This window comes from Ambystoma mexicanum, chromosome 11, assembly GCF_040938575.1.
Source record: "Ambystoma mexicanum isolate Mex_15411 chromosome 11, UKY_AmexF1_1, whole genome shotgun sequence".
NCBI classification, from domain to species: Eukaryota; Metazoa; Chordata; class Amphibia; order Caudata; family Ambystomatidae; genus Ambystoma; species Ambystoma mexicanum.
Window position 1 is genome coordinate 978,531,877 of NC_090934.1, and position 27,191 is coordinate 978,559,067.

Genomic DNA, 27,191 nt, shown 5'->3' on the forward strand with positions numbered 1-27,191 from the left:
CATAGAAAGTATACCTAGATGTTCCCCCGTAGACCAACCACAATCCCACTTAGGTTTTCTTTTTTTGCCATGCAGTATGATGTCACTCATGACACATTTTTGCTATATAAGAATGTTTTTTATGAAATGTTTTCGATAGTTCATTGTGCAAGCTGTGCGGCGTCTGTTGATGCCCGTTGTGTTCCCTGTTTTAACAAATGTTATTAAAACAGCTGAGATTTTTGCCAAACTTCCTGAGTCGGTCTGATTATTGATGTATGAAGAAGGTCTGCATCCCCATCCATCTCAGATACTGTTACCTCGTCTTAAAGGGCCGACACGGGTGTACTTGGTAGGAGAGAGAGGATTGTTCAGATCTGTTGATTAGTAGGCTTTTAGAGATTTTGGAACATCGGACGTCTGCAGCCAATTAGGTGGAGGGTCGCAAGGCTTCCTGTGAAGCGCGGCTGATATAGAAATTCTTGCAAGAAGACTGATACAGGTCTGACGGTCCCTCTATCACGAAATCCCTCCTGGTTTCCACAGGTGCTGAGCGGACAGAAGGCGGCGGTGGCCATTTGGAGGGGGAGACGATCCTGAGTGTCAGGAGCCAAAAGGTGAATGGTGAGTAGATTGAGGGGACTGGCAAAAAATATGAGAATGGGGATTGTGGTAAAAGTATAAGGTAATGGGGGTTTGGTTGGTTAATATATGACGGGCAGCCTCTACACAGGAGCGTCTATATAGAGCCCAGAATCCTAAGCTCAAGGAGCTTCTAGAAGGAGTCATTTCAAAACCCAAAGTGGGTACTTAGGCGGCACACAGACAAGGTCTGTGAGAGGGAATGATTCAAACTCCTATCGGGGTAGTTTAGGGGCATGAGATAGCAGCGAAGAGTGCTGAGGAGATATATGTTGAAGTCGACTAGTTTGTTTGTATATTTTATGTATTAGAAGAGTGAAGTGTCAAAGAGCGAAAAAGACAGGGTGTGTTGAGTAGAGCTCAAAAACGAATATCTATCTTTTTAGTAATTGTTGGCACCGACTAAACAGGTAGATTGGAGTAAAATGAGAAGTAGAGGCTTTGAGCAGTGACTGTTGGTGCGCGCTCATATTTGTTATTTTTCTGAAATGTATTTTGTGTGAATCAACGGTAAGTATTGACAGTCAATTGAGGCTTGTCATAATGGTGGATATTACGCCATTGATGCATATCTGTAAGCAAATGTCAAAACACGCACCCAAGCTCAAACAGTATAGTGCGGAATGGGTTAAGGGTACAGCAGATAAAATGTTCATGCCATGGCCGCAAGGGGGATCGCTGTCAAAAGTGGTTTTGCAACACATGACCACATACTTGCACGCTGCATACACAGGAAAGAAATTGGAAAAGAGGTTAGCTAGTTTAGAGCTCTGGAAAATGTATAAGGAGGAACTGGAAGATCCGCCTCCTGAGAATTGGATGCTTTATCACTGTAGGGAGGCAGGTGTTGAGCCTTCTGCTCGCCCTACCGCACCTGGAGTAAATGGTGATAGTGCAAAAGATGAAGGATTTGTATCCATTAAGGGAACTAAAAGCGGCAACAGGATATCGTAATCTGATACATGAACCGCCTGCTTATAGCAGTGAAGTGAGCCCAGAAAGGACTAAAGAAAAGGAGGTGATCTTTAAGGTTATGCAAGACAAAGAGGAGAAAAGCGAATGACCAAACATATCCTTAGATATAGAATGAGAGATCAAGATATGAAAGGAGAGAAGGATAAAGCTGACGAGGTAACGCTTGTATAGAACAAATGGAATGGTGGACAGGTATTGCTCAAACTTGGAGTATCAAGGAAGTAAGGCAAGAGGAAGATCAAGATGAACAAGATAGAAAAGACAGGGAACGAGAAAAACGGTTGACAGAGCATGAACACAAAAGGAAGGATAGAAAAAGGTGAGAACAATTATATCAGGAAGAGCAGCTAAGAAGTGAAGAAAGGGCAGAAGATCAAAGGAAGTATGACAAGAGGCAAAGAGCAATCGAAGACCAAGTCAGGCTAGAAAAGTATTGCGAAGAGGAAGAAGAACAGAAAGTAAGAGATAAAAAAATGCAAAGAGGAAGAGACGAGGAGGTGCATAGGGCAAACAAAAGAAGAGAAGAGAAAAGACAAGAAGAGGAAAGGGTTAGATGGGAAGTGAAGAAATGAAGGGAACTAAAATATGAAATGGAGCAAAAAAGGAGACAGAGGGCATGTGACATTGATCGCATTCAGAAAGAGCTGATGAAACCAATTCCATTAATATCATGGGGTGACAGAGGAGTTTCTCCCGTCGCAAGGAGTAATGCCAGGACCATCTAGGGTAAAGCTAGATGATAATTTTGAGATAAGAAGCATCGCAGATAGGATTGATAAAGCTTATCAACAGATGAGAGCAAAAGGTGAATCAGGAAGCAGAGGAAATGAAGATCGATCTACAGTTGCCCTGTTAGGAGGCAAAGAGGAAGTATGTTTAGTCTCGAACATAGAGCCTTGTCTTTAGACAGCTAACCTTAAATAAAGATCAGAAAGATGAAAGCCATACTAGTTGGGGACTAGATATGTCAGATGAAGACAGAGAAACCTTCCGTGGGGAGGAGGGAGAAAGTGCATGTGGTCCTGAGGAATATCTGCAGACAGACAAGGAAGTGAGATGGCCGGATTTAGACCAACCTAAAGATAGGATGCCAGACCCCATGGCATACCCAGAGCAACCTAAAGGAAGATTGCATAGTGAGAGGGGGGAATCGCCACCATATGTAAACAGACTGAGGTCATTAACAGGTAGAAGGCAAACAGGAACCATTGTCCCCACTATGGATAGGCAGGCGATGGGGGCCGATGCAGATTTGGGTTCACACAGTTCCCCCCATTGGAGAAAGGAGGGGCCAGACTGCAGTATATCTATTTTCCCCAGATGGACCAGGATCATTTAAGGTGTAAACTCCCTAGTTTAATGACGGGTGCAGGAAAATGGATTTATGAGCTAGAAAAGATAACAGGAGGAAATACTCTAGCTATAGGGGACATTAAGGGTCTCCTAGCAGCCATTCCTGGGGAAAGGGCTTATGACATTTCGGCGAGAGCAGGTTACTCAAGTGTCATGGCACAGAATACAGCGCATGACGGAGCACAATTTAATAATTGTAGGGCGGCTGTTTGGAAAACGCTTAGGGTACAGTGTCCCAATACATCACATATGGGTGCAATTATGGCACATAAGATGAAAGATGATGAAGATCTGCTTGTTTGCATTCAAAATATTCAGGAACGGTGGACTTTGGAAACTCGAGAGCTGTGGAGGAAATCAGTGCCAGTATTTTACCACATTTTGTGTCAGGGATTGCCAGAGCAAGTACAGAGACAGCTCAAGAAGCTAGTGATAATGGAAGCGAAGCCATGGGCAGAGATACAGTTGACTATCGTGCATCATTGTAGGCTGCTGCAAAAGAAAAATAAGAAGAAGGAGGATGCTAGGAAACTTGAGGAGGCTAAATTAGTACAGAAGAAATTGTCAAAATACTCTATAGAAGGAGCGATATTGACAAGCGGAGAAGGGTTGGGAACGCAGCAAGCAGTGGGTATGTCACAGACAAATAATCAACACCAACCAGATCAAGGAGGGAATGAGTTAACGCTACGAGGCAGAGGAATGGGTTTCAGAGGAAATGGCGGTTTTCAGAATAATCAGGGTGGCTTTCAAAATAACCAAGGCGGGTTCCAGAATATGCAGAATGATAATAAAAATATGCAAGGATGGCAAATTAGAAGGCTCCCTCCTGTATGTTGGACATGTGGCATGACAGGGCACATTTCGCAAACATGTGGAAGCCAATGGTATGTACAGAATGGGCAATTCTCTAGAGCGGGGACAGCTTATCACCCAGCATATAGCCCACAAAATAGGGATGGGTTTGCCCAAGATCAGACAGTGTATCAAGCACAAGCACCGCAAATGCAACAGGCTTTGCAACCACAGGTAGCACCATTGATTCCACGGCAAGGGCAGTCACAGCACGCACCCATACAGAAACAGCAGAGTGCAAACACAGGACAGTTGTTGACACCTAGGGTAGGGGATGCCACTGTCATGCAAGGAAGTACTTTTACATGTACAGGAATAAGTGTGTACCCACAATAGGACAGCTAACAGTGTGACTTGATGTGTTCAGTACTGTCAGTGACACCAGATCCTCAAGAGGAACCAAGGGTTAATGTTACCATAGGAAGCAAATCATTTTCTTTTTTAGCAAATACTCGGGTAGTTACTGGGGCAACTCGGTCATGTATACGAGAGGGAACATTTCCGTTATGGGGAAATGCCATGAATGCTCAGGGCTTCTCTAGAGATACAAGTAGAGCTACTTTTACTGATGAATTACCAGTCTCAATAGGAGAGTGTGACATGTCTGTTCCATTATTGTATTCGCGGTAGACACCAGTTAATATTCTGGGCCGAGATTTAATGACAAAGCTAAATATGATGATTTCCTTTACTGACAAAGGTATAGTGTGTTCTACTCCAGGGATACATTATTTAAACGTGGGCACATTTATTATGCCATTTACAGGGCAAATAGCTCTGCGAGGGGTGCCATTGGAGCCAGAAGTTTTTCTTTATGGGGTACACATTCTGTTAACATGGCTACGTGGCTTAGAGGGCAAGATTATGAGAATACCTGATGAGTTTTTGTTCAGGCCACAGATACCTATGGAAAAAGAGGGGGGACATAGTATTCCCTTACAGCCATAGCGCGAGGGGAATAGTCCATGCTTGAAGGTTTTGATGACGAACGCAGGCCATGGAGAGCAGTGGTTGCTATTGGGGAAGGGTATAGATTGACTGACGTCACTGACGAAGATATGTTTAGAGATGATCCGTCAGATGATGAAGTGATATTCAAGATGTGTATTACAAATTGGATTAAGATAGAGAACAGAGAGGTCTCACAGCGAATGATGATAGTGCAGCAACACACAACATTTTTTGATGAGGACATGGAGAAAGTGCCAACCTCCTTATGGACTACAAGCCCCTATGATGTAGGCCTATTGAGGGGGGTGAGAGAAGTTACAAGCTTAAACCAGGAGCAATTTTACCTCAAGCAAGGCAGTACCGAATGTCTCAAGAGGCGGATGAAGTTATTTTTAAGACTATATAAGCTATGATGGAACGGGGTATCTTAGTGACATCAGAGTCACCATGTAATACTGCTGTGTACGCTGTGAAAAAACCGAAAGGGGGGTTGTGGCGTTTAATTCAGGACATGAGGCCAATTAACCAGATTGTAGAGGCAGAGTTTCCTCTTGTTCCAAATCCTGCAACGATTTTATGTAGTATCCCCACAGAGGCATGATATTTCACAGTGGTTGACTTGAAAAATGCATTTTTCTCAATCCTGTTGCATAAGGACATCATTTACATTTCGTCAGACTAAGTTGAAAAGTACCAGTTTGCTCCAGGGGTACTGTGAGTCTCCATCGATCTTTAACAGAGTCCTTCAGATGGACCTAAGCAATATTGATTTGCAATGTGTTGTGCTACAATACGTAGGGAGACATTCTAGTTTCTATCATGACAGAAGATGAGTGTAGACAAGATTCAATTCAGTTAATGACTATCCTAGCAGACAAGGGATATAAAGTAGACAAGGAGAAATTGCAATATTGTCAGGAAGAGGTGTTGTACGTAGGCCAGTCAATCTCGCATGAGGGAAAGAAAGTGACACCTGAAAGAGCTGAGGCGATTATAAAAACACCAACATCACACACCATAAAACAAATGCAGCAGTTCCTGGGATTATGCAACTATGTTAGAGCACCAATATTTGATTATAGTTCATACACAAGACCCCTTTTGCAGGCTGTGAAGAAAGCCCAGGTGAACAGGGACAAAATAGAATGAACTGAGGAAATGGAGGGAGGGTTTGAGAGATTGAAAAAAGCAATTTGTCCAGCTCCAGTTTTAGGAATTCTCAATTATTCTGAGGAGTTCTACCTGTTTTTGCATAAAAATGGCACAGTTATGACAGCAGTGCTTACACAGAGGACTACAATAGTGTACAAACCTCTGGCATGTTATAGTGGGTTTTTAGATCCAGTTATGAGAGGACACTTTCCTTGCAAACAATCGCTGGAAGCAGCCGCGTTTGCCATTGAGAAGTCTACAAGCATTGTGATGGTGTGTTCCATTACTTTATTTGTTGAGCATGCATTGTTTGCTGTTTTGGAGAAAGTTAAGGGTACACTGACTTCTCAGAGGGCTTCTGCATATGAGGGAGTTTTATTGAATCCAGCGATAAAAATAGTCAGGTGCAGAATAGTGAACCCTGCCATGCCACGTTTGTGGCCAAACCTCTGACAGCGGATGAGCAAGTGCATGATTGCTCCATTTACGAGGAGTTTTATGATGAGATCCCAAGGGTAAAGGAGAATGCTCTAGCAGGGAGTTAGGGGGGCTCTCTTCATTGACGGGTTGTCAAGAATTGATCAAACTGATGGGGAAAGGTGTTCAGGTTCAGCTGTGGTAAGGTACAGAGCTAACAGGGAATTTGAAATTGTGGCAAGCATAAGGCTGCCATCTCATTTTTCGGCACAGGCTGCATAATAAGTAGCACTTAATATCGTGCTTGAAAAATACAAAAGGGAGGAATTGACAGTGTACAGTGACTCCGCCTATGTGACGTCAACTGTACACACAGGGCTAGCACAGTGGAAAACGGAGGGGCTACTTCCTAGCGGACGGCACTCCAGTGCAACACTCTGATTTATTGGACAGGCTCATTAAGGCACTACAGCTCCCAGCAGCCATTGCAAATGGCTAAGTGCGCAGCACATACTAAGAGAACTGACCTTATCTCACGCGGAAACGAAGCCGCAGACGAAGAAGCCAAAATGGTTGCAACTTCTTTAGACATCTCCAGCTTTGATACTCCTAATATAAGTGAAGGCGTGACTATGGCTATGATAATGGAAGAAGGGTTTAATCATTTACCGAAAACAATGGAAATTCAAGCCAGTGCTCCTCAAGAAGAGCAAGAATTATGGAAACAAAGGGGATGTTCTCTATCCCCCTCTGAAGCATTGTGGCAACAGGACAGCACTGAAAAGCTGGTGATGCATGCAGCCTTGTTAAGGGTAGCGCTTGAACAGCTGCACTGCCCTGCGCATGTAACTAGGGAAAGTCTTACAGCAACTATTGCGGAGGATTGGTTTGCACCGAACCTGTTAGAACATGTGGCATTTTATGTAGTGAATTGCATCGTATGCCAAAAGTTTACTGCTGGGCACACATTGCAAACAATCCAAGGAGTGATTTGTTGACCAGGTTGGTCTTTTATAGCATTTACATATGGATTATGTTGATATTCCCCTTTTCGAGATGGTTTGAAGCTTGTCCATGTACACACCCTGATGCCACTTGCACTGCAAAGGTTTTAGTTCAAGAAGTCTTTCCTAAATTGTGAGGTGCTGAGATCTGACAATGGCCCCATTTTGTTAATTAAGTATTCGAACAGATTAGCCTATTGCTTAGCATAAATCATAATTTTTTTTCTGCTTATCACCTGGAAGCAAACGGAATATATGTGAGAGACTCAACGGTCTTCTCAAAGAGAGAATTGCAAAACTTAAATTGTCACTGAAGAAGGGATGGCTGTACTGCCCGCCCCTTGGATTGTATGCAATAAGAAATCAGCCTGGGTCGCACCACCACCTCATGCCCCATGAGTTATTAACAGGGAGGTCGATGAGTGTGCCTCTGACTCCTCCATCTAGGATTTGGATTGATGCTCAGAGACACCAGAATTGTTAGGGAATTGTTGGCAACAGAATTGTGGGCTACGTGCGTATTTAACATGTATGACCGCTAGTATCTCCGTCATTTCAGATCAACTCAAGCGTAAGGGGTGTCGGTCTCTGGACACAGATGAAGACCATTCAGCAACCAGACCTGAAGAATCACCCGTACCTAAATGATTTATTGGAGATCCCATTTTAATCCGCACCTTCACTAGGAAGTGGCACAAGCCCTGTTTCAGTGGACCATATATCGTTGAGGATATTACTCCCTCAGCAGTAAAAGTTCAAGAAAGATATGCCTGGATATACTTGGGCGACGTTAATCTGTATGCTGGTGAGACCTGTGTACCCCGACCTGATTCGGACGCAAGGAAAGAAGAAGTAGTTCAGCACATGCAGACTCGATCGATGACAAGGAAGAAGGATGCTAAGATTGATGATTAAATAAATGCAAGTGTGCTTTTTGACTGTGCCTTGCCTCGGAACACTTTATAGATATTTTAGCAGGCATGAAAAAGTAACTGTTCTTGAGCCACAGGAAGGATTCCTCCAGTTCTCCTGGTTGGCACAGGAGAACTGGAGGAAACTGGAAGTGGCCCCTGGATTCTCTGGGTGTATAAAATTCCACTTTGGATGGGGATGTCTGATGCGGCTATGGTACAAGCCCTTGCCTCCCAAGCTGTGCCTGAAGCAGAGATGGTCTTTGTAGAGGTTGTGTCTTGGGTAATTGGAAACATCACTGAAATTGATGAATGTACATTTTGAACCTAAAACACGCCTGCATTAGTGTGGCATACGGTTTTTTTCAAATGTGCAAGAGGGTTATTAACAAGTTATTATTTATGTTGCAACACTGAACAGACTAACTCTGTTTGAAGGGTTAACTTTGGCTCTCGTTGGATACCAACTTGAGAATGCTCTTAATGCAGTGCCATATGTAATTTACTGTGTGTCCTACCCGATACACTTAATTTGTTCTGCAGATAAAGGCTATGGGCCCTGATTTGAATATCCGAGTGGTATCCAGTGTGCATAAATACTGCCACGCATTTAGTGTTACACTAATAATTACTTCACAAGACAATGGCCACGTCCTTTGGGAAGTGCATGTGTAGTTTGCACCAAATGCAAGCCCCAACCTGTAAACTGTGTGCGCCCCACAGATGCACTAACCCTGTAGCTCATAGAAAATGTATTTGTTTAGTATAAGTGGCGCCCAGCTGCAGGCCATGCATTGTGTTTAGATAACACATACAGTGAAGGTGGGCCATAACCTAGGGCTGCACCCTAAATGAAGTGTGTGCATGTGTTGCACACAATGACGAGTTTCATGATGTACACTGTGTGTACTGCAAGAGCAATACACATGAGTTGCAGCATCCGGCTGCAGGCTTTGTTAGGTAATTCGGTGATGTGGTTGTGTAGTGTGTGTTCTCCACATGTATAGTAAATATAGGCTGCACTCAATGACTGCAGGCTCTGTTAGGCGTGTCTGAAGGCTGCAGCATCTGTTATCACTCAGACACATCTAAAGTGCCAATGCCAAAGAATACAGTCCATGATTTCTGTCAGAGTGTCTATAGGATGTGCTAATTTTAAAATAATAATCATATTATATTTGATTTATAAAGTGCACGTTCACCTTGAGGTGGTGTCTTGGCACCAGAGCAAAGGGCCTAGCCAAAGGGAGCAGAAATAAACAAAACAAAGACACCTTGGAAATAAGTAGGCCTTCAACTTAGATGTAAATTGAGGTTGATTTTTAAATCAGTCTCAAATTCACTGGAATTCAATTCCAGATGCGGCTGCCTTACCGGAGTTAGACCTTTCTTCCCATTTGGTCAGTTTACATTTTGGACCAACTAAGAGACCAAGGGAAGCAGATGGAAGTGCTCTGATAGTAACATGTCATGTAAACTTGTTCAAAAGAGCATGACCCCAAAGAGTCCAAACACAATCATCTGTTGATGGTTCTGCACAATCTCCTCTGATCCTTTCCGCAGGTTCTGTAAACATTTCGGTGTCTCTGCCATGAGGTGCAAGAACAGCTGGAGCTTCTTCTCCGTTTGCATAAAGAGCCAACAGGGTTTGCCTGATCCAGGTTCCAGAGAGGAGCTTTATTGGGCCTTACCCACACTCTTTCTTAGGGTAACGATCGCTACTCTCTGTGCCTTCTCTCTACTCCTCTCCTCTTTCTGACCCTGCTCAACTCCATAATTTGAGCTTGTTCCTCCTACTTCCACAGGTTTAACTATCTGATCGTCCTACCTGCTGCCTTAAGCTGTGTGTACCCTGTAATTGCTTCCTACTCTTGCAAACCACTGCCTGGATAGCCTTCTCCACCTCCTCCTATCTTCCAACCTCCTCCAGGTTACTTCCTCCAACCAGCTCCTGATGTCTTCCAACCCGCTCCAGGTTACTTACTCCAACCAGTTCCTGCTGTCTTCCAACCTCCTCCAGGTTACTTCCTCCAACCAGCTCATTCTGTCTTCCAAACTCCTCCAGGTTACTTCCTCCAACCAGCTCCTGCTGTCTTCCAACCTCCTCCAGGTTACTTCCTCCAACCAGCTCCTGTTGTCTTCCAACCTCCTCCAAATTACTTCCTCCAACTAGCTCCTGCTGTCTTCCAACCTCCTCCAGGATACTTCCTCCAACCAGCTCCTGCTGTCTTCCAACCTCCTCCAGGTTACTTCCTCCATCCAGCTCATGTTGTCTTCCAACCTCCTCAAGGTTACTTCCTATAACCAGCTCCTGCTTTCTTCCAACCTCCTCCAGGTTACTTCCTCCAACCAGCTCCTGCTGTCTTTCAACCTCTTCTAGATGCCACCAACTACTTGTTGATTCCAAACCTCCTCCTATTGTCTTCCTTCAGTCACCTACTGTTGCCCTCCTACTACTTTGTGACATGTTCCTCCTCCTACCTTCTGATACGTCCCTCCTCCCACCTCCTCTTGTCTCCATTGAGCCACCTTCTGCTGTATCGTTTGTACCAACCCCTGTTGTTTCTTCTCCACCTCATCTTTCCAATAGCCAACTTGATCCAAACTCCCACCAGAGCCTTCTGCAAACTCCCACTCCTCTCCCTCCCGAGGGAGGTGTTGGTCCTCCCTTTCAGCTACACGTGTATCCCCATTGATATTAAGCGAGGTTGCATGCAGAGGAACTGCTTTCTTCCCAAGGTTTTGTAGCGTATATGTGATCTTGTAATCCAAGTGACATCTGGGTTTCAGCTTTTAGAAACTGGTCCGACATCTTGCATTGTGTGTCTGTGCACGTGTGCACATGTCCAGAGATGGCAGTAGAGATGTGTCTGATAGGCATTTCAAAATTGTAACAACAATGTCTGATTAGAATGAGGCATCTCTTTGGCTCTGCAATGGATAGAGGTTGCTCTGCTCCAAGAAAGGATGCAACTCTCCTGACAAGGCCCTTAAAGCGCCATTCGTATTTGTCTATGGTATGTCACTGTCCCCTGCACAATGGCAGGAACTAAATGGGTGTGACCAGGGGATCCCCCGCATTCCACCCAAGGGCCATCATCCGCAAGCTCGGGGCGTCACTCCCCCCTTGGTAATCCCATTAGAAGACCCCACGATAAGAAAGGGGGCTTTGTCACAGTATATAGCTACACAATTTATGAAAACCACGGAACAATTTTAGTTAATGTTACTAGCATTGTAAAAAGCTTCTGCTGCATCAATAGCAAACACTACCAATCGATTGAATGAGCTCAGTGGTAGCGATGATAAGGTTATATTAAGCACATTAAGGGTCCTGTGTTTTCCTTTGGAAAACACATATCAAGCAGTATGAAGTGCAGGAAATGTAATCCTCACAGCAGTTCTTAAGAATAAAAAGACATACAGACCTGCACATCACGCCGAACGAGAAGAGAAGGATGGCCACCATGTCACACTTATTCCAGGCATCCTCCATGTAGAGTTTCAATTTTTTTATTATGTTGGCTCCCTCGTCGGTGAAGAAACTCTAAATAAGCAAAAGGGGTAGTGTCATGTTTGTTGGTGTATCTATGGATAGGCCGACATATTTACGAGTGCAAAATACGCAAAACAGATTGCTTGCATGGACTCAACAGCAGTGCTTATTCAACTCACTTCCTATCCAAAGAGCATTGAGCAGCCTGCGTAAATCTGTTTGAATTTTAAAAAGCTGGTATGCAGCTCTGCATGTGTTGCAGAAAAATAGTTTAAACACTTGAATAAAATGCATTGAAAAAACGTTTTCATTTTGTATAAGTTATAACAGGCAGCTTCTTTGTCACGTGTTCAACTTCAGCAGTGTACATACATTGCAACACAAACAGATCCTTGGCAATTAACCGCTGTAAAGTGTCACCCAAAAAATATTGAACAAGCAAGGAATTTGAAAAGCGTGCAACGGCTTTAATTAACTGCTGCAGTGACAGCTGGAATTCTAACCTTTGCTGACTCAAGCAGCAGGCCTCGTAACATCACAACTGAAGCGTAATAACTGATTAGGGCACAGTTGTGATGTTATTTTCTTATTACAGGTCAGTTGTGATTTCACAACTGGCCTGTAATAAGAACAATATTTCCAGTCTTTTAATCAGTATAATTTCTTGTACCTCCAAGTCCACAAGTGCAAACATTTAGAACTTTACGCACTTTTAATAAGCAAACTTTTAAAGGCGTTATCCCTCACCGTCATAATATTGTTCACTTTTAGATGGAGTCTTGGCAGAGCCCTTCTTTGGTTACCAGTGCTTAATTTGTGGGGGTGTTTGGTAGGGCTGAGCACCGGCACTTATTTCTGAGCCCTGACACTTATTTCTGAGCCCTAGCACTTATTTTCTCAGACTCAGTCTGATTATGTTGTGGTGTTTTGGAAAGGTTATTATTTTAATTCTCATTCAGTAGTTATCACACAACAAGGGAAAACAGTGTGCACTGGGCGCAGTCCCTTCATCCTGGGCCGGTTCATTGTTATTTGTGAACCTAATGACCCAGATGGGCAGGACAGTGCTAGTTTTCATGGATAACAATGAGTTGGAAGGTGACAATGCTGGGTGCTCCAAATCATCCTGCATGACAATGGTGCAAGTCTGCTGCTGCAGTGTGGGTTGACAATAAGAGGACAGTCACCAGCAAACAGCACCAACACAGGGGCAAAACCAGGGAAAAGGCCACTGTCTAAGAGGAATGTTTGTCATGAGCGCCAAACTATACACAAATTATTTGCTGCAGTGCTTGACAGGCAAGTTCAGCAGCTCAGGGATGATGTTTCCTGCATTTGTCAATTAATTTACTATATTAGTAAATCATGTTTACTTTGTTTCCTGTGGATAGATCAGATGATCAAATTGTTCCACTTGCCACCTATTGAATCCGAGCAAAAAGTTAATAATTATGACATGTTTATATAATCTCTCAAACATTTGCCTTAAACTGCTATGTTATGTTATAGTGTCAAACTGGAAATTATATCGTACCTCCTATTGCAATGAATATATGTATATTGGCCTACGCCAAGCTGCTCATAAGCCACTTGCGAAGAAATCCGTGTTGCAAGGTCCTGACCTTAGAATCAATATAAGCTGCAATTTTAGGTCAATCTGCCATTTTAGGTTCTCTCTGTAAAGTCACCCTGTGAGTTAAAATGGTGGATGATGTCATTTCGAAATACAACATGGCCGTCTTGACCTCTGTGTGTAATTAATATGTAACTTGCCTGCAGGCCACTTGTTGGGGTCGTGAACTGAGACCTTGTCCTTTGTTGACCTGTGTGTAAAGGATTACTCGTGCAATGAAATTAATCCGCCAGCATATGTTAAGAACAATGTATCCAAATACTGAACTAAGAACACTTGTTTAACTACATTGTATTAATGTTTGAGAAGACCTTTATGAGAAATCCTAAAATACACTGCTACCGTGTAGGCTTGTTGATGTATGTATTAAAGGCAAACTTGTTGCATGTAGATAGGCGAACTCGGCATGAACCCTAGATCAGTAATGTATTAGAGGAATATTAACCCGAAGTAGGGTTGGACATCATGTTCGCAAATGGTATAAAAGAGCAACGAATTCTAATGTACAGCGTCTCTCACTGAGCACACTGAACCACGCTGGAGTTTGTTGTGTTGTACTGAGGGCCGATAGCTATCTGTTACTTTTTTTGGAAAACTGTTCAGTATAAAATAAAAGACCTTTGTATGTTTCTTTGTAACCCGTGTTCGGTGTATTTCCTTTTGGGGTACTCAGCCTCGATATTTTGATTTTGTTTTCACAGTTGGCGCCCGAATAGGGACCCTCAAGATTGATGCCGGATTGTCGAAGGTTGACACACGCTATCGGACCGGGATCGGACGGTGTGACAAAATAAGGGGCCCCTTCTGAACGAGACGCAACACCTCAGCAGCGCTGCACGACCCGATCCCTGGATGATTAGCTTGTGGTCCAAGACGGCATCTTGACGAGGGTACACTTGTCGAGGCGGGCATATTTGCCGAAATCACCAAACACGAGGTAAGATTAGTTAGGTAAGATTCTTTGTAATCCGATCGGACCTCCTTAGGATTGATCAGGCGAGTCGTGACCCGATTCTTAACTATCCTGATAATTTGAGTTTGGCGTATTGTATCTGCAGACACAATTATTGACCAGGTAACACCAATAATTTGATATGCCTGGGAAATTGTCTACCTGCTTCAGTGCGTTGTTCCGCAGCGATAGACAATCTTTGCAATTTAGCCATCCAGCACCACATGAGGGGTCGCCGGTGTACTATGTACTGTAAGCATGGCAATGGAAGTATAGTGTTTAATGACATTTGGCACAGACAAACCAGACATGCCTCCGAACTTCAGTGGCCAATCAATGGTAGTTTTGAAATCCCTCGTATTGAGTATTTAGAGTCGATTCTATCAAAGAAAAAGGCTAGACCTGCAGCATTTGATATTTTGCAGAATTGGAAAAAAGAAGCGTTACAGCAACTCAAGAGTAGGGAAAAACATGCGCGCCGTCATAAAACAAATGCCGAAATAGCGTTGTTGTATGACCAAGATAAACAGTCTGAGTCAGCAAGGAATATGGATAGGGTTTTCTCACTTGGCATTCAGAAAATCTATTCTTCTAAAGATCTTCATGTTTCTGATGAATTCATTGACAAATTGTTAAATGAGCGAAGGCCTGGTGCCTCTGCGCCACCTCCATATGTTCCTCTTCCTGCTGCTTTGCCTCTTCCTGCTGCTTTTCCTGCTCTACCTGCTGTTGTTCCTGTTGTTCCTGCTCCTCTTCCTCCAGTTGGTGTTCCTCCACCTATTCCTCCACCCTTTGCTATTGCACCAGTAATAGTACCTCCATTGAATTTGCCTGCTCCCCCTCTTCCAAGTGGTCCTGTGCTGCTTGTAGTCGATCAGGGTGTGGGGTCAAGGGTTGTCACTTGCAATACTGTACCGCCAGAGAAGAAACGTGATTTGATTGCATGGGCTAAGCATTGTATGGAGAGAGATGATCAAGCTAATGTTTTTGCCACACTTTTTTATATGGATAATTTTCCTGAGAAAAATGTTTTATTGAAGGTTTAGGGATTTATTTATGTGTAATGTGGGGCAAATTAAATAATACAGATCTCCCGCAAGAGTTAAGGGATCTAAACACTTTAGCGTTTTCAAGAGACACTGTGGAGAAAGTAAATGAGCATGTCGAGAGGTTGTTTGAGTATAGAAAGGAGTTGGAAAGCATAAAGAATGAGGATGACGAGGGGGAAAGTATGTATGTACAGAAACGGTTCCATCCTTGTCGAAAACCGATATCTGAGGAAGCACGGATTTGTACGAAAGACGCGCTTAGATGGATTTCAGATATGTCGATAACTCCAGTTGAGGTATATGACACATACAGTCAGTATACGCCAGAAATGCAGAGGAAAGTCATACAGGTAATGATATCGTACCTACAGGATGATTGTGTAAAGAGAAAGATTAGTTGTCCCACAGAGTTATTGAGTATTTATAAGAGAGCTTTTTCACTTGACACTTCTTCGACTGCTTTAGCGCTCGACTTAGCTCTGTTGTAAGCGTTCGGAGTTGCCTATTTTTCAGTTGCCCATGAGAGAGGTTCCTCCGACATTTGTCCCGAAGGTTGAGATTGCGGCTGATCCTTCAACAAATGTAGTTGCTGTGAATATTCCTGCACATTATGTATCACAGTTTGTTCACGTCCCGTTCTCAAGACAGGAAGTGAATACTATTAGACAATCTATTCCTGATATTAGAAAAAATCTGACAGGATTCTATAAAGAAATAGAGTCCGTCTTGCAGTCCTCAGTGTTCACCCTAGGTGATATTGATTTGTTATTTCCTGTACTCCTGCCCGTAGATTTGTGGAAACAAGTTAGGACTATAGACGACGTACCAGGGTTGGGAGATACATGGGCGAACATAACTAGATTCGATGGAGAAAGGCCAGCTGGTGAAAGACCGCCCCAGGTAATACTAACTTTGCCTGATAGAATTATTACAAAATTGAAAACCATAATTCCTGAGAAAATAATTATTTGGGACAAACTTACGGCCTGTGTCCAAGGGAAGTCTGAGGGTGCTACCGAGTTCTTTAATCAGTTCAAACAGGTATTCTCGGATTTCAGCGGACAAGACTTAGGCACAGAGCCTGGGAAAAAATTATTGTGGACAAATTTGTGCGTGGATTGCTGCCTGACATCCAGTCACAAATGATGTCTTCTGAGAGCGCTTGGCAGGTGAAGTCCCAATCAGAAGTACTGCACATGGCTCAGTACTACGAGAATTGTGTCAACAATGAAAACGATAGAGTTGAAAAACGAAAAGGTGATTTAAAGACTAAAGTATTATTACAGCAAATTGTTAGAGGCCCCAGAAGGGGTAGTTCGCAGATTAGAGGTCAGTATGTTCCACAAGGGAATGTGCCTTTGGGTCCTGTGAACATTAACCAGTGTGCCTATTGTCGACAAGAGGGTCATTGGCATGCACAATGCCCCGTCCTTCGACAGAGGTCAAATAACACATTTGGGAATATGGGTAGACGATCCAGAGGTCACCTGGGTGTAGGGGGCCCTGGTAGAGGTCAGTTTGCACAGGATCCTCAGCAACCTTTTTCACAGGATAATCAGACTCTGAGTGTGGATACTAGGAACATATTTGATCATCCTTCTGCCGCATATCTATCTGAAGAGCTTCCTTTTGATGATATTCTGTTTCATTAGGATTGCTCGAAGCAGGGTTTGGAACCTACACCTATTCCCGCCAATCAGAAAGGTCCCTACGTTGAAATGGTGGTGGGAAATAGGAAACATCAGTTTTTGATAGATACTGGGGCACAGAAGTGTTCCATTGATCATTCACGGGTTCCAAACATTCCATTGTCAGGGCAAACCAATGTTTCTGTAGGGTTTTCTGGCACACCAGTTGTTTGCCCAGTTTCTTCTCCGGTACCTATTTCTTTGGGTCCCTTTACGGACCACTGTCCATTCCTTTTGACTTCAAATTGTGGAGAGAATTTGCTGGGGTTGAATCTATTGAAAGAATTAAATGCAATAATGTATTGTTCTTCCGATGGAGTGCACTTGACGATTTCACCACAGCAACTTTCTGTCTCTCAATTCTTAACCAGACCTTTGCTGCCAGAATTCAGTGATGTACCAGAGTGCTTATGGGCTGTTGACGAAAATGATGTTGGTGTTTTACAGATTGAGCCTGTTAAGATAGTCTTGAAACATGGAATTGAGCTGCCACGCATTCCACAGTATAAGATTTCAGTTGAGGGCGAGCGAGCTTTGAAGTGCATTGTTTCCGATTTTGTGCATCGCGGGGTGATTGAGGAAATTTCAGAAAGTTTGTGCAATAGTCCAATTTTACCCGTGTACAAAAAAGGCGATAATGCAATTCCATTCCGTTTCATAATTGATTTACGTGCCATATTATAAAGTCGTCGCTCTGCAATTTCCAATTGTGCCTGATGTGACGACAATATTAACCATGATTCCAGCTACAGCTACTTACTTTAGGGTTGTGGATCTGAAGAATGCTTTCTTTAGTATTCCTATACACAAGGTTAGTAGATACTTGTTTGCGTTCACCTTAGGGGGGCGCTCGTTCACATTTACTTGTGCACCTCAACGTTACACAGAGTCCTAGCATCTACAGTAGGGCTTTCAAAGAACAGCTTGATACCCTTGAATTGCCTTCTACTTGTACATTGCTTCAGTATGTTGATGACCTGCTTTTAGCTGCGGATTCTGAGAGCGCCTGTAAGGAGGCCACTGTGTTGTTGCTTATTCATCTAGCTAAAAATGGTCACAAAGCTTTGCTTAAAAAGTTTCAATATTGTTGCCAGAGGAGGGAAGAAGATTGACAACTGAAAGAATAAAACACATTTCTGGCACGTCTGTCCCAAATACACAGAAGGAAGTTAGGGCCTTGATAGGTATGGCTTCTTACTTTAGGTTGTGGATCCCAAATTTCTCACTAGTGATCAAACCGATGTTGGCTTTGACAAAGAAGGGCATTTCTTCACCATTGCCGTGAAACACGGAGCACCAGCAATCGTTTGACTTGCTCAAGACTGCATTATGCTCTGCACCAGTTTTGGGCACACCAAACTATGAAAAGGCCTTTGTGTTGTTTGTGCATGAATGTGATGGATGTGCTTTGGCTGTATTAATGCAGGAACATGGAGGGAAGAATAGGCCGTGCGGTTACTTTTCTTCCGCCCTTGATCCTGTAGCATGCACTTTGCCAAGATGTTTGCGAGCTGTCGCTGCTGCTGCGTCTGTAAAACAGAGTGAGGGAATGGTCCTAGGCCATGATCTAACCCTGATGGTGCCTCACTCTGTAGATGTTCTACTGAACCGAACCCAAACGCAACACCTCACTTCCGCACGGTTGACGAGATATGAATTGATCTTGTTTGCTCCTCATATCCAAATTAAGAGGTGTTGTGTTCTTAATCCGGCTGAACTCCTACCTTTCCCGCAAGGTACTGCTTGCGACGATGAAGAGTCACATGACTGTCTGTATACTACCGAACAAGAGACAAAGGGTAGAATTGATTTGAAAGACACTCCTTTGAATAATCCGCAAGGAGAGCTGTTTTGTGATGGCTCCTGCTTCAAACTCCCGGATGGTACATCCACAGCTGCTTATGCAATCACCACATTAAGCACGGTCGTGGAAACCAAGAGAATCATGCATAACTCTGCGCAGGCCACAGAGAATATAGCATTGACCCGAGCTTCTGAACTTTCTGAAGGGCTTACAGTAAACATATATACTGATAGTCAGTATGCCTTTGGGGTGGTTCACAACTTTGGGAGACTTTGGTCAGAGAGAGGGTTCTTAACTTCACATGGCACAAAAATCCAACATGGCTCCCTAATAGTACAATTGCTCTCAGCGCTTGCGCTCCCTACTCAGTTAGCTGTCATAAAATGTTCAGCACATCGAAAGATTACAGATGACATAGGAAAAGGGATTGCTTTCACTGATCAGATAGCTAGACAAACTGCTACCGATCTCTTTACGGAGATGTATGTTTCAAGGGACACTGTAAATGCCTATGCAATGAACGAGGGTGTGGGGTCTGTACGGGATATCCAAGCTGATGCCATGTTAGAAGAATCCAAGAGGTGGGCTGAAGGTTTGGGGAAACTCGATGATGACGGGTGTTGGGTGGACATAGTTGAAGGGAAATGGCTACTCCCTGACGCTTATGTAATGATGATGGTCATCATGGCCCATGGTCCTGCGCATATATGTCCCCAGAAAGTCACAGAAATGTTAGAGAAATTTTGGGCAAATGACAAAATTTCGAAAACTGCCCAGCGCTATGTTCAGGACTGCATGATTTGCCTACAACATAATGTGGGAAAGGGGACAGCAACTCCAAGGGGAAGTTTTGGGCCACCCTCTGTCCCCTTTGAAGTCATCCATTTCGACTTTATTGAAATGGAACGGTGCAATAATATGAAGTACGTATTAGTGGTCATCTGTGCTTTTAATAAATGGGTTGAGGCTTTCCCTGTCAAAGATGCTACAGCCATGACTACTGCGAAAACCATGTTAAAAGAATACTTCCCACGGTTCGGGCTACCAAGAGTCATCTGGTCGGACAATGGTCCACATTTTGTCACTGCTGTAATTCTGCAGATATGTGTGGCATTACAGATTGACAAACGATTCCATTCGGCCAGACACGCTCAGAGCACCGGACTAGTAGAAAGACACAATGGTATTATCAAGAACAAGCTCGCTAAAAGGTGTGCCGGCACTAAATTAAAATGGCCGGACGCCTTACCGATCGTGTTATTAGCCATGCGTACAACCCCTCAAACTAAGACTGGGCTATCTCCATTTGAGGTGGTAATGGGGAGACCAGCCAATATCTGGAACCTTCCTAAATGTAGATCTTTGAGAAATGTTGAAAACGTATTACTTTCAGATTATTGCAGCCAGTTGACTAAAAACCTGTATCTGATTTATCACCAGGTGCGAGAGACTTTACCTGTGCGATACGAGGGCCCGTGCCACAGCATTCGGCCTGGGAGCTGGGTGCTCATCAAGGCATTTGAGCGTTCCTCCTGCCTTGCACCTCGCTGGCGGGGCCCATTCCAGGTCCCGTTGGTCACACAGACGGCGTTGTGGGTCTCTGGCAGAAAGAACTGGATCCACGTGTCGCACGTCAAGAAACTTCCTCACCCAGTGCCACACGATACAGAAGAAACAGAACCCCTCGCTAACGATCTCAAAGCAGTAGATAGCGCTGAGGGTGTATTGGAGAATCTTTCTGAGCCCGTGAGGCTTGGGAAACCTGCCATTTTGTCTCCACACTCTCCAAAAGTTTTTCTTCCGGAAATTGTTGTTTCAAATTCAGCATCTTCACTTGTTTCTGATACGTTGCTTCCAATGGGAAGTGACGACACATTGTTTCCGGATCAATCAGTACCGGGAAAAGCAAGGTACAATCTGCGTCCAAGAAAATAGACTTACGGCACGCTTTTGCTGTGCATCTGATAGACTTACGGCACAGTTCGGCTGTGCATTCGGAGAAGGAAAGGATCATTGAGGGCTTGTTTTTGCCCAAATTGGAGAAAGGGGATTCTGTTGGCGAGGGTTGTGGAAGGACTAAGAAGTCATGCGGCCGGGAGGTCGCAAGCATCGAACATTGGGGGTTTCCGTTTGAAGACTACAATGCCTGCCACCGCTACCGCTCGTATGTGATTTGTAAATGATTGTGTGACCAACCGGGATAATGGACAAAGTACTTGGGCCCCGAAAAAGTATTGCTGTGTTTTTATAATAATATTTGGTTTTATAATAGTCACTGTCTTAGGCTTATGGTACCTCGAGGAAACTCATCCTTTAGAGTCCTTGTTACCGACTGAAAATGTACCTACTGTTCCTACTCCTTTTGTACATTTGCATACTATGTCCCCTAGGGACACCCAGCATAGACTAAGGTACCACAATAATACTCTGCTACTTATCATGAATATCACGCATGCCATTTTTAATAGGTCCAACTGTTGGGTCTGCTCACATTTACCGCAACACAGGGATAAAGGGCTAAGTTGGTATATTCATCCTTTACCTTTGACAACTGCTTGTTATGCTTCTCTTAGAGCACTATTCTTTGGCCGTTGGAATGATAGCATCTCGGGGAACTTTGATGGCACTCATTTGAATAGCTTTGAGAAACGTGTTCTGACTCCCCTGGGATGCTCGCTTTTCGCAAATAGGAGTAAGCTCAATGTTGCTTCTATTAGGCCTTCTGATAGTCTGTCTCGTCCTTTCCAATCTTTGATTTCCTTTAAGATGGCTCTGATAGGCAAGAAGGATGCCATGCCTCCTTCTTACACTGTTAACCCTAGCCCCGATTCAGTTTCTTTCTGCATACACAGGAATGGTACTCAGTCAATAGGAGATTTTAGAGGTTGTGCCAATGTTGCAAATTTGACTGGGGAAGACAGACCTTTGTATGTAGGCGAACCTGTCTACTTTGTTTGTGGTAATGTAGCATTTCCATGGTTGCCCAGGGATTGGCAGGGAACATGTTATTTAGGGCTCCTGTTACCTGGGGTTTTTATAGCTAGTATGATAGAGGTTTCAAAGGCTCGTCCACGGCGGGACGAGAATGGTGACACTCCAGCACAAGTCTTGGGAGATGTAGATGATCATTTTGGGAATTCTGTTGTTCCTTTGTTGTTGTATCCAGTGTCTACCTGGTATATGTTCGATGCTAGGGGGATGTTGCGCACAAGCGATAGGTACAATAGGACAAAAAGAGGGTTTGTCAAACGGGAAATTATATCGTACCTCCTACTGCAACGAATATATGTATATTGGCCTACGCCAATCTGCTCATAAGCCACTTGCGAAGAAATCCGTGTTGCAAGGTCCTGACCTTAGAATCAATGTAAGCCGCCATTTTAGGTCAATCTGCCATTTTAGGTTCTCTCTGTAAAGTCACCCTGTGAGTTAAAATGGTGGCGATGTCATTTCGAAATACAACATGGCAGTCTTAACCTCTGTGTGTAATTAATATGTAACTTGCCTGCAGGCTACTTGTTGGGGTCGTGAACTGAGACCTTGTCCTTCGTTGACCTGTGTGTAAAGGATTACTCATGCAATGAAACTAATCCGCGAGTATATGTTAAGAAAAATGTATCCAAATACTGAACTAAGAACACTTGTTTAACTACATTGTATTAATGTTTGAGAAGACCTTTATGAGAAATCCTAAAATACACTGTCAATGGTATGTTGATTGGTATCTATAAATTGCACATCTGCCATGGGCAGTGCATCCATCACCTGCAACAGCCTGTAAGAGTTGCAGGTTATACCCTAAATTTGCTGACACTTGGGGGCACTGCAGTGGATGGTGGCACCAGTGGGCCGGGAGTTGCCTGCTCCGATTTGTCTGTGCTTGAAAATGTTTAGGCCCAGGCAAATATTTTTGTACAAATCAAGCACTGCACAATCCCCTGATGTTGGAAATCCTGGGCGTCTCAATTTTCACGAATGTCTGCAATCGTATAAGTGGGTCACCGTCGGACCACAAACCGAAGAAGAGCGGGACACAGGGCCTCATCACGAGTTGGGCGGTAACGCCGGCACTATTAGCGCCAGCGCTAATAGCCCTACCGCCAAACCCCCGGCGCTATTAGCACCGGATCACGGGTTTGGCAGAAGGGTTATTGCCCATTCCCCATTAGGCGCTTTCGGGAATTCCTCATTCCCCATTGGGCCCAATGGGGAAAATTTGCGCTATTACCACCGGCAGATTTCCCGCTGGCAGTAATCGCGCCGAAAATCAGCAATTTTGCCACGGATTTCCCCCCAGCTAATAGCTGGGGGGAAATCAGCCAAATCCATGATCTGGCAGTCCCTTAAATGTGGCGGTAATAGCGCTACCGCCGCATTTAAGGGTTACCGCCAGACTCGTGATGAGGCTGTGTGTCTAGTCGTATAGCAACACCAGCATGACCTAGATGAGCCACACTAGTGATCTCCCTACGCTACCCACACTATGCACATAGACGCAGTCACATTTGACGAGATATCAATAAAAAAGAACTAATTAAGCCTAACAGAATGGGTGATCTGAAGGAGATGCTTGAATGAATAGCGATATTGTTGAAAAGAGCCATTTTTGGATTAGGATTACTCAGCAATAAATGTTCTGGTCAAATCGATATCTCTTGCCCCATGTCCTCCGTGGGACCTGTGTCTTTAATACTGAGCATGTTGTTTTTGGAAGTCTGAAAACATTTTTCTATGGTTACGTATATGGCAATTATGTATTCACAGGCATTTAAGGTAAAGTACACAATTAAAATGAATGAAAAGATGATGCAGTGCAGGTGCATGGACAGAATACCCCTAAAGCCCTGCAAGTGATAGCCAATGAATTGGCTAGAGTTGGGATGCGGTTTATGCAACCCACGCTGGAAAATCTGCCGTTGATGGGATCCAGAAATCCCAATACTCCGGCTAAACGCAGACGCGACTACACACTGGAGCGCATAAAGGTTGCCTCTTTTTTGTTTACTTCATCCAACCATTGTTAAAAAAAAACAGTCAACACATGCGTACAGTGATCTCACCTGGCGTATTTCTTCCAGAACCAAGGTGAAAACCCAGAAGTAGAGTACAATCTCTTTAACCGAAGGGCCCTCCGGCGGAGGGGGCTTGAAGTCCAGCAAGAGGACAAAAGCAAACAGGAATAAGAAGGCGAAATACATGATAACGTTTCCCAGAAACACCGTCACAGGGGCGCTCCAGAACTTCTGCCATCTTGGAAGTATGAATTGTCCACATGACTTGCTTTCGGATGGTCTTTGTTTTCCTGATTTGTTAACATCCCTTGAAAACATAATGTGATTTGCATGGTTATTGCAGGCTTATTTGGCCATGTTGCATGTCATTTTCCAAACTATTCTGGCAAAATTGAATTATTTTAGGGACATTGAGTTCCAAGAGGTATTATATGTTTTCTGGTTCTGCCACCATCTCTGAAGCAAAACAATGAGATAGGACTACTGAAAACGTATATGGCAAAACCTCAGTCTTTGCACTATTCAAAGGGTTCACGTTATATTACACATGTTCCATATTTATTTAAACTGAAATTACATAGCCTCTGCTCCCAGTAAATAGAATTGTAATGTTACAGTGCCACAAAACTAAAGAGCCTGGTCCTAGAAATGATTAGAACCTGTCAGGGGTGACAGCCAAGCCGCCATCTCAGGATGCAGGCTTTGGTACTGGTAGAAAACTGCATTTTGAGCTGACTGCGCTGTTCTCACTCCCCCACCAATTTAAATAAACAATTACAAATGCAATGTAATGCTGCCTTGCTTGGCCTGCATCGCCCCTAGCTGTGCCTCTGCCTTTGTTTCAGGATTGCTAAGAAAAGAGAAGAGGGATCCCTCCCTTCAATTCTTTAATGGCAGCTATCTTTGCAATTTTTAATTTGGTAAACAGGCTTGCACCCCCTTGTCAAACCAAAAAAAAGAGCAGTGGCCGGAGGCTATTGGTAATGAAGACCCGTTTTTTTGGGCCGATTTTGAAGCTTATTTTTACCACAAACAGCAGGGCAGACCCCCCCCCTCCTTATCCCCACCCACCCCATTTGTATATACCATACCCCAACTTACCATCTACTTGTTTGTGGACAGGAAATGCAGCAAAAACAAATTCGGTAAAATTTTCATTCACCAAAAGTGGGAAATGCCTGTGTAGCGGCTGGTAACAGTACCGCTACCTTCCATCTTGTTTCTAGCCAGCATTGCCCTCCCTCCTATATCTTTAATGCCTCCGTTTTGCAATATACAGTTCCTGACATAGACAATGAAGGTCAAAACCTTCCTGTCTTCCACTGTTACGGTTCGCTGGAGTACTGTTGCTTTACTTATTAGCAAGCTCTGACTTTGCTCTCATACAGCGATTAATACTCTATTTAATTCAGTTAATGATGTCCCTCCTCTCAAGCGGGAAGGGAGTTCCATGCTCTTATCATACTTTCCCTAAAGAAGAGGCTCCTGGTGTCACTTTTGACCTTACTCTCCTTCATCTGCTGCAAACACATGTATGATTGAATGTACTCGCCTGATCTGCTGCAGATATCTTTAAATGTCCAGATCACATTTCTCCTCTTCATTCTCTCTTTCAGACTAGACTACAGAGGTGGAAGTCTGTTATTCTCCCCTTACAGGGTTCTGGGACATCCCTCGCCACATCTTAATTTAAGTGCCTGGCTATAATGCATGTCGATGCAAAAAAGGACGAGCATACTCGTCCTTGGCACTTAAGGGGCTCTTGATGGGCTGCCTCTCATGGATGTCTGTCCTCTTGGAGATGAAGTCGCCAGAACTGAATACAGTGCTCCAGGCGAGGCTTCACCAACAGCGTCTGAGGAGGAAAGGAAGGCGGAGGAGGAGACTCTGTACTTATTTGGAATGTCATTGCTTGAAAAGACAGCGAGCGTTTCGCAAGGTGTAGAGCCAGAAGCAAATGTGAAAAGCTGGCACGCAGTAAAATGGTCACACACACTTGTAGGTTAGAATGATATCCAGCACATATGTGTGAAAGAAAATTCCATTTATTCAATGACTGATCCTTGTTTGTGCCACAAGGAATCCTAACCTATTATCACTACAGTTCAGCTGACAGGTGTTTCGCACCGCAACACAGGTGCTTTATTAAGGCCTAACAAATGATCAGTAAATACAAATAAATAAACAATGTGCAGATAAGTAGCATTTTTGTTTCAGGCATGCTAAGCAAAAATGGGATTTTATTTTGCAAGTTGAACACCTGGGGCACTTTGGAAAGTGTCACCCCAGTACTGCTAAAGATGAATTTAACTTCGCCCGCCTATTTGCAGTTCCATACCATACTTTCCCTTAACTTCTACTAATTGACTAAGAAGATAAGGGGCAGTAATAGACAAATGTACAAGAAAGTACTTCCTTAGCACCAATAGAGCTTTTAGAAGCAACCCCACATGAGGGGCTGCTCCTCAGGTCTACATCTGCACATTTAAAGTACAGGAGACTTTTCTTTGAAAGGTGGCCACTTCACATTTCAGCTGCTAGGATGTTTACAAAGCAGAAGTGTACTGGTGCCCACTATATGACTTGCAGTGATCCTGCTACAAACACACAAGGCCGGAAACCAAGTCACTGACAGTACCTTTTTAGCAACAGAGTGTAGGGGTGGGGAACGTGCCTGTTTATGAGGGCCATTTTCCTGCAGAGGATCCACCTTCACTTTGCATTACCAAAATCAAGAAAAGCTCAGGATTGCTTGTACCCTGGTGGATGGCATTCTCTCACTGGTACTCACTCAATTATTCCCTGCAATTATCTTATTGAATACCCTGCGGTAAGCCTTTTAAAGTATGTTTAGGACTTTTGCACACTTTTGGTCACAAGCAGTCGGTTTACCTTCAGGGATTTCACTGCCTTTGGTTAATTGGACATTTCGGAACAATTGAGTTTTTCTTTTGTCAAACAAGCATAAATATGGACATGCTCACACCATCTGCCATGATTTGCTTTCATTTGACTAGTTACTCAGACCATTTGCCAGGTATTTCCATCAATTACATGGGGGAGGTTTTTGCATCATATTCCAGTCATTGCTTACATGTGCCCAGGTAATGTCATTGCTTGCCGGGTGATTTATTGACATATCCACCTACTCATATAATATGGCAGGTACTCACATGAAATGCCAGATATTGCCGCCTAAATTCAACATTTGCCAGTTATTGACATTATATACCCAGCTATGACGTTTTCCTGGTGTTACCATGACAAGCCCAGGAGCTCAGCAGATAGGCAAGTTGCTGGCACCAAATGTCCAAGTAC

At 43.8% G+C, this 27,191-nt stretch overlaps 1 protein-coding gene across 1 annotated transcript in view; it reads right to left on the reverse strand.

Annotated features, from left to right (window-relative positions):
• Positions 1-27,191, reverse strand: part of TRPM5 (transient receptor potential cation channel subfamily M member 5) — a 473,179-nt gene that overhangs the window by 172,825 nt on the left and 273,163 nt on the right. The window contains exons 15-16 of the mRNA XM_069625407.1: positions 23,922-24,180; positions 11,668-11,786 (exon numbers count right to left, since the gene is read on the reverse strand). Of these exons, the coding sequence (XP_069481508.1) occupies positions 11,668-11,786; positions 23,922-24,180 (378 nt within the window). The remainder of the gene's footprint in view (positions 1-11,667; positions 11,787-23,921; positions 24,181-27,191) is intronic.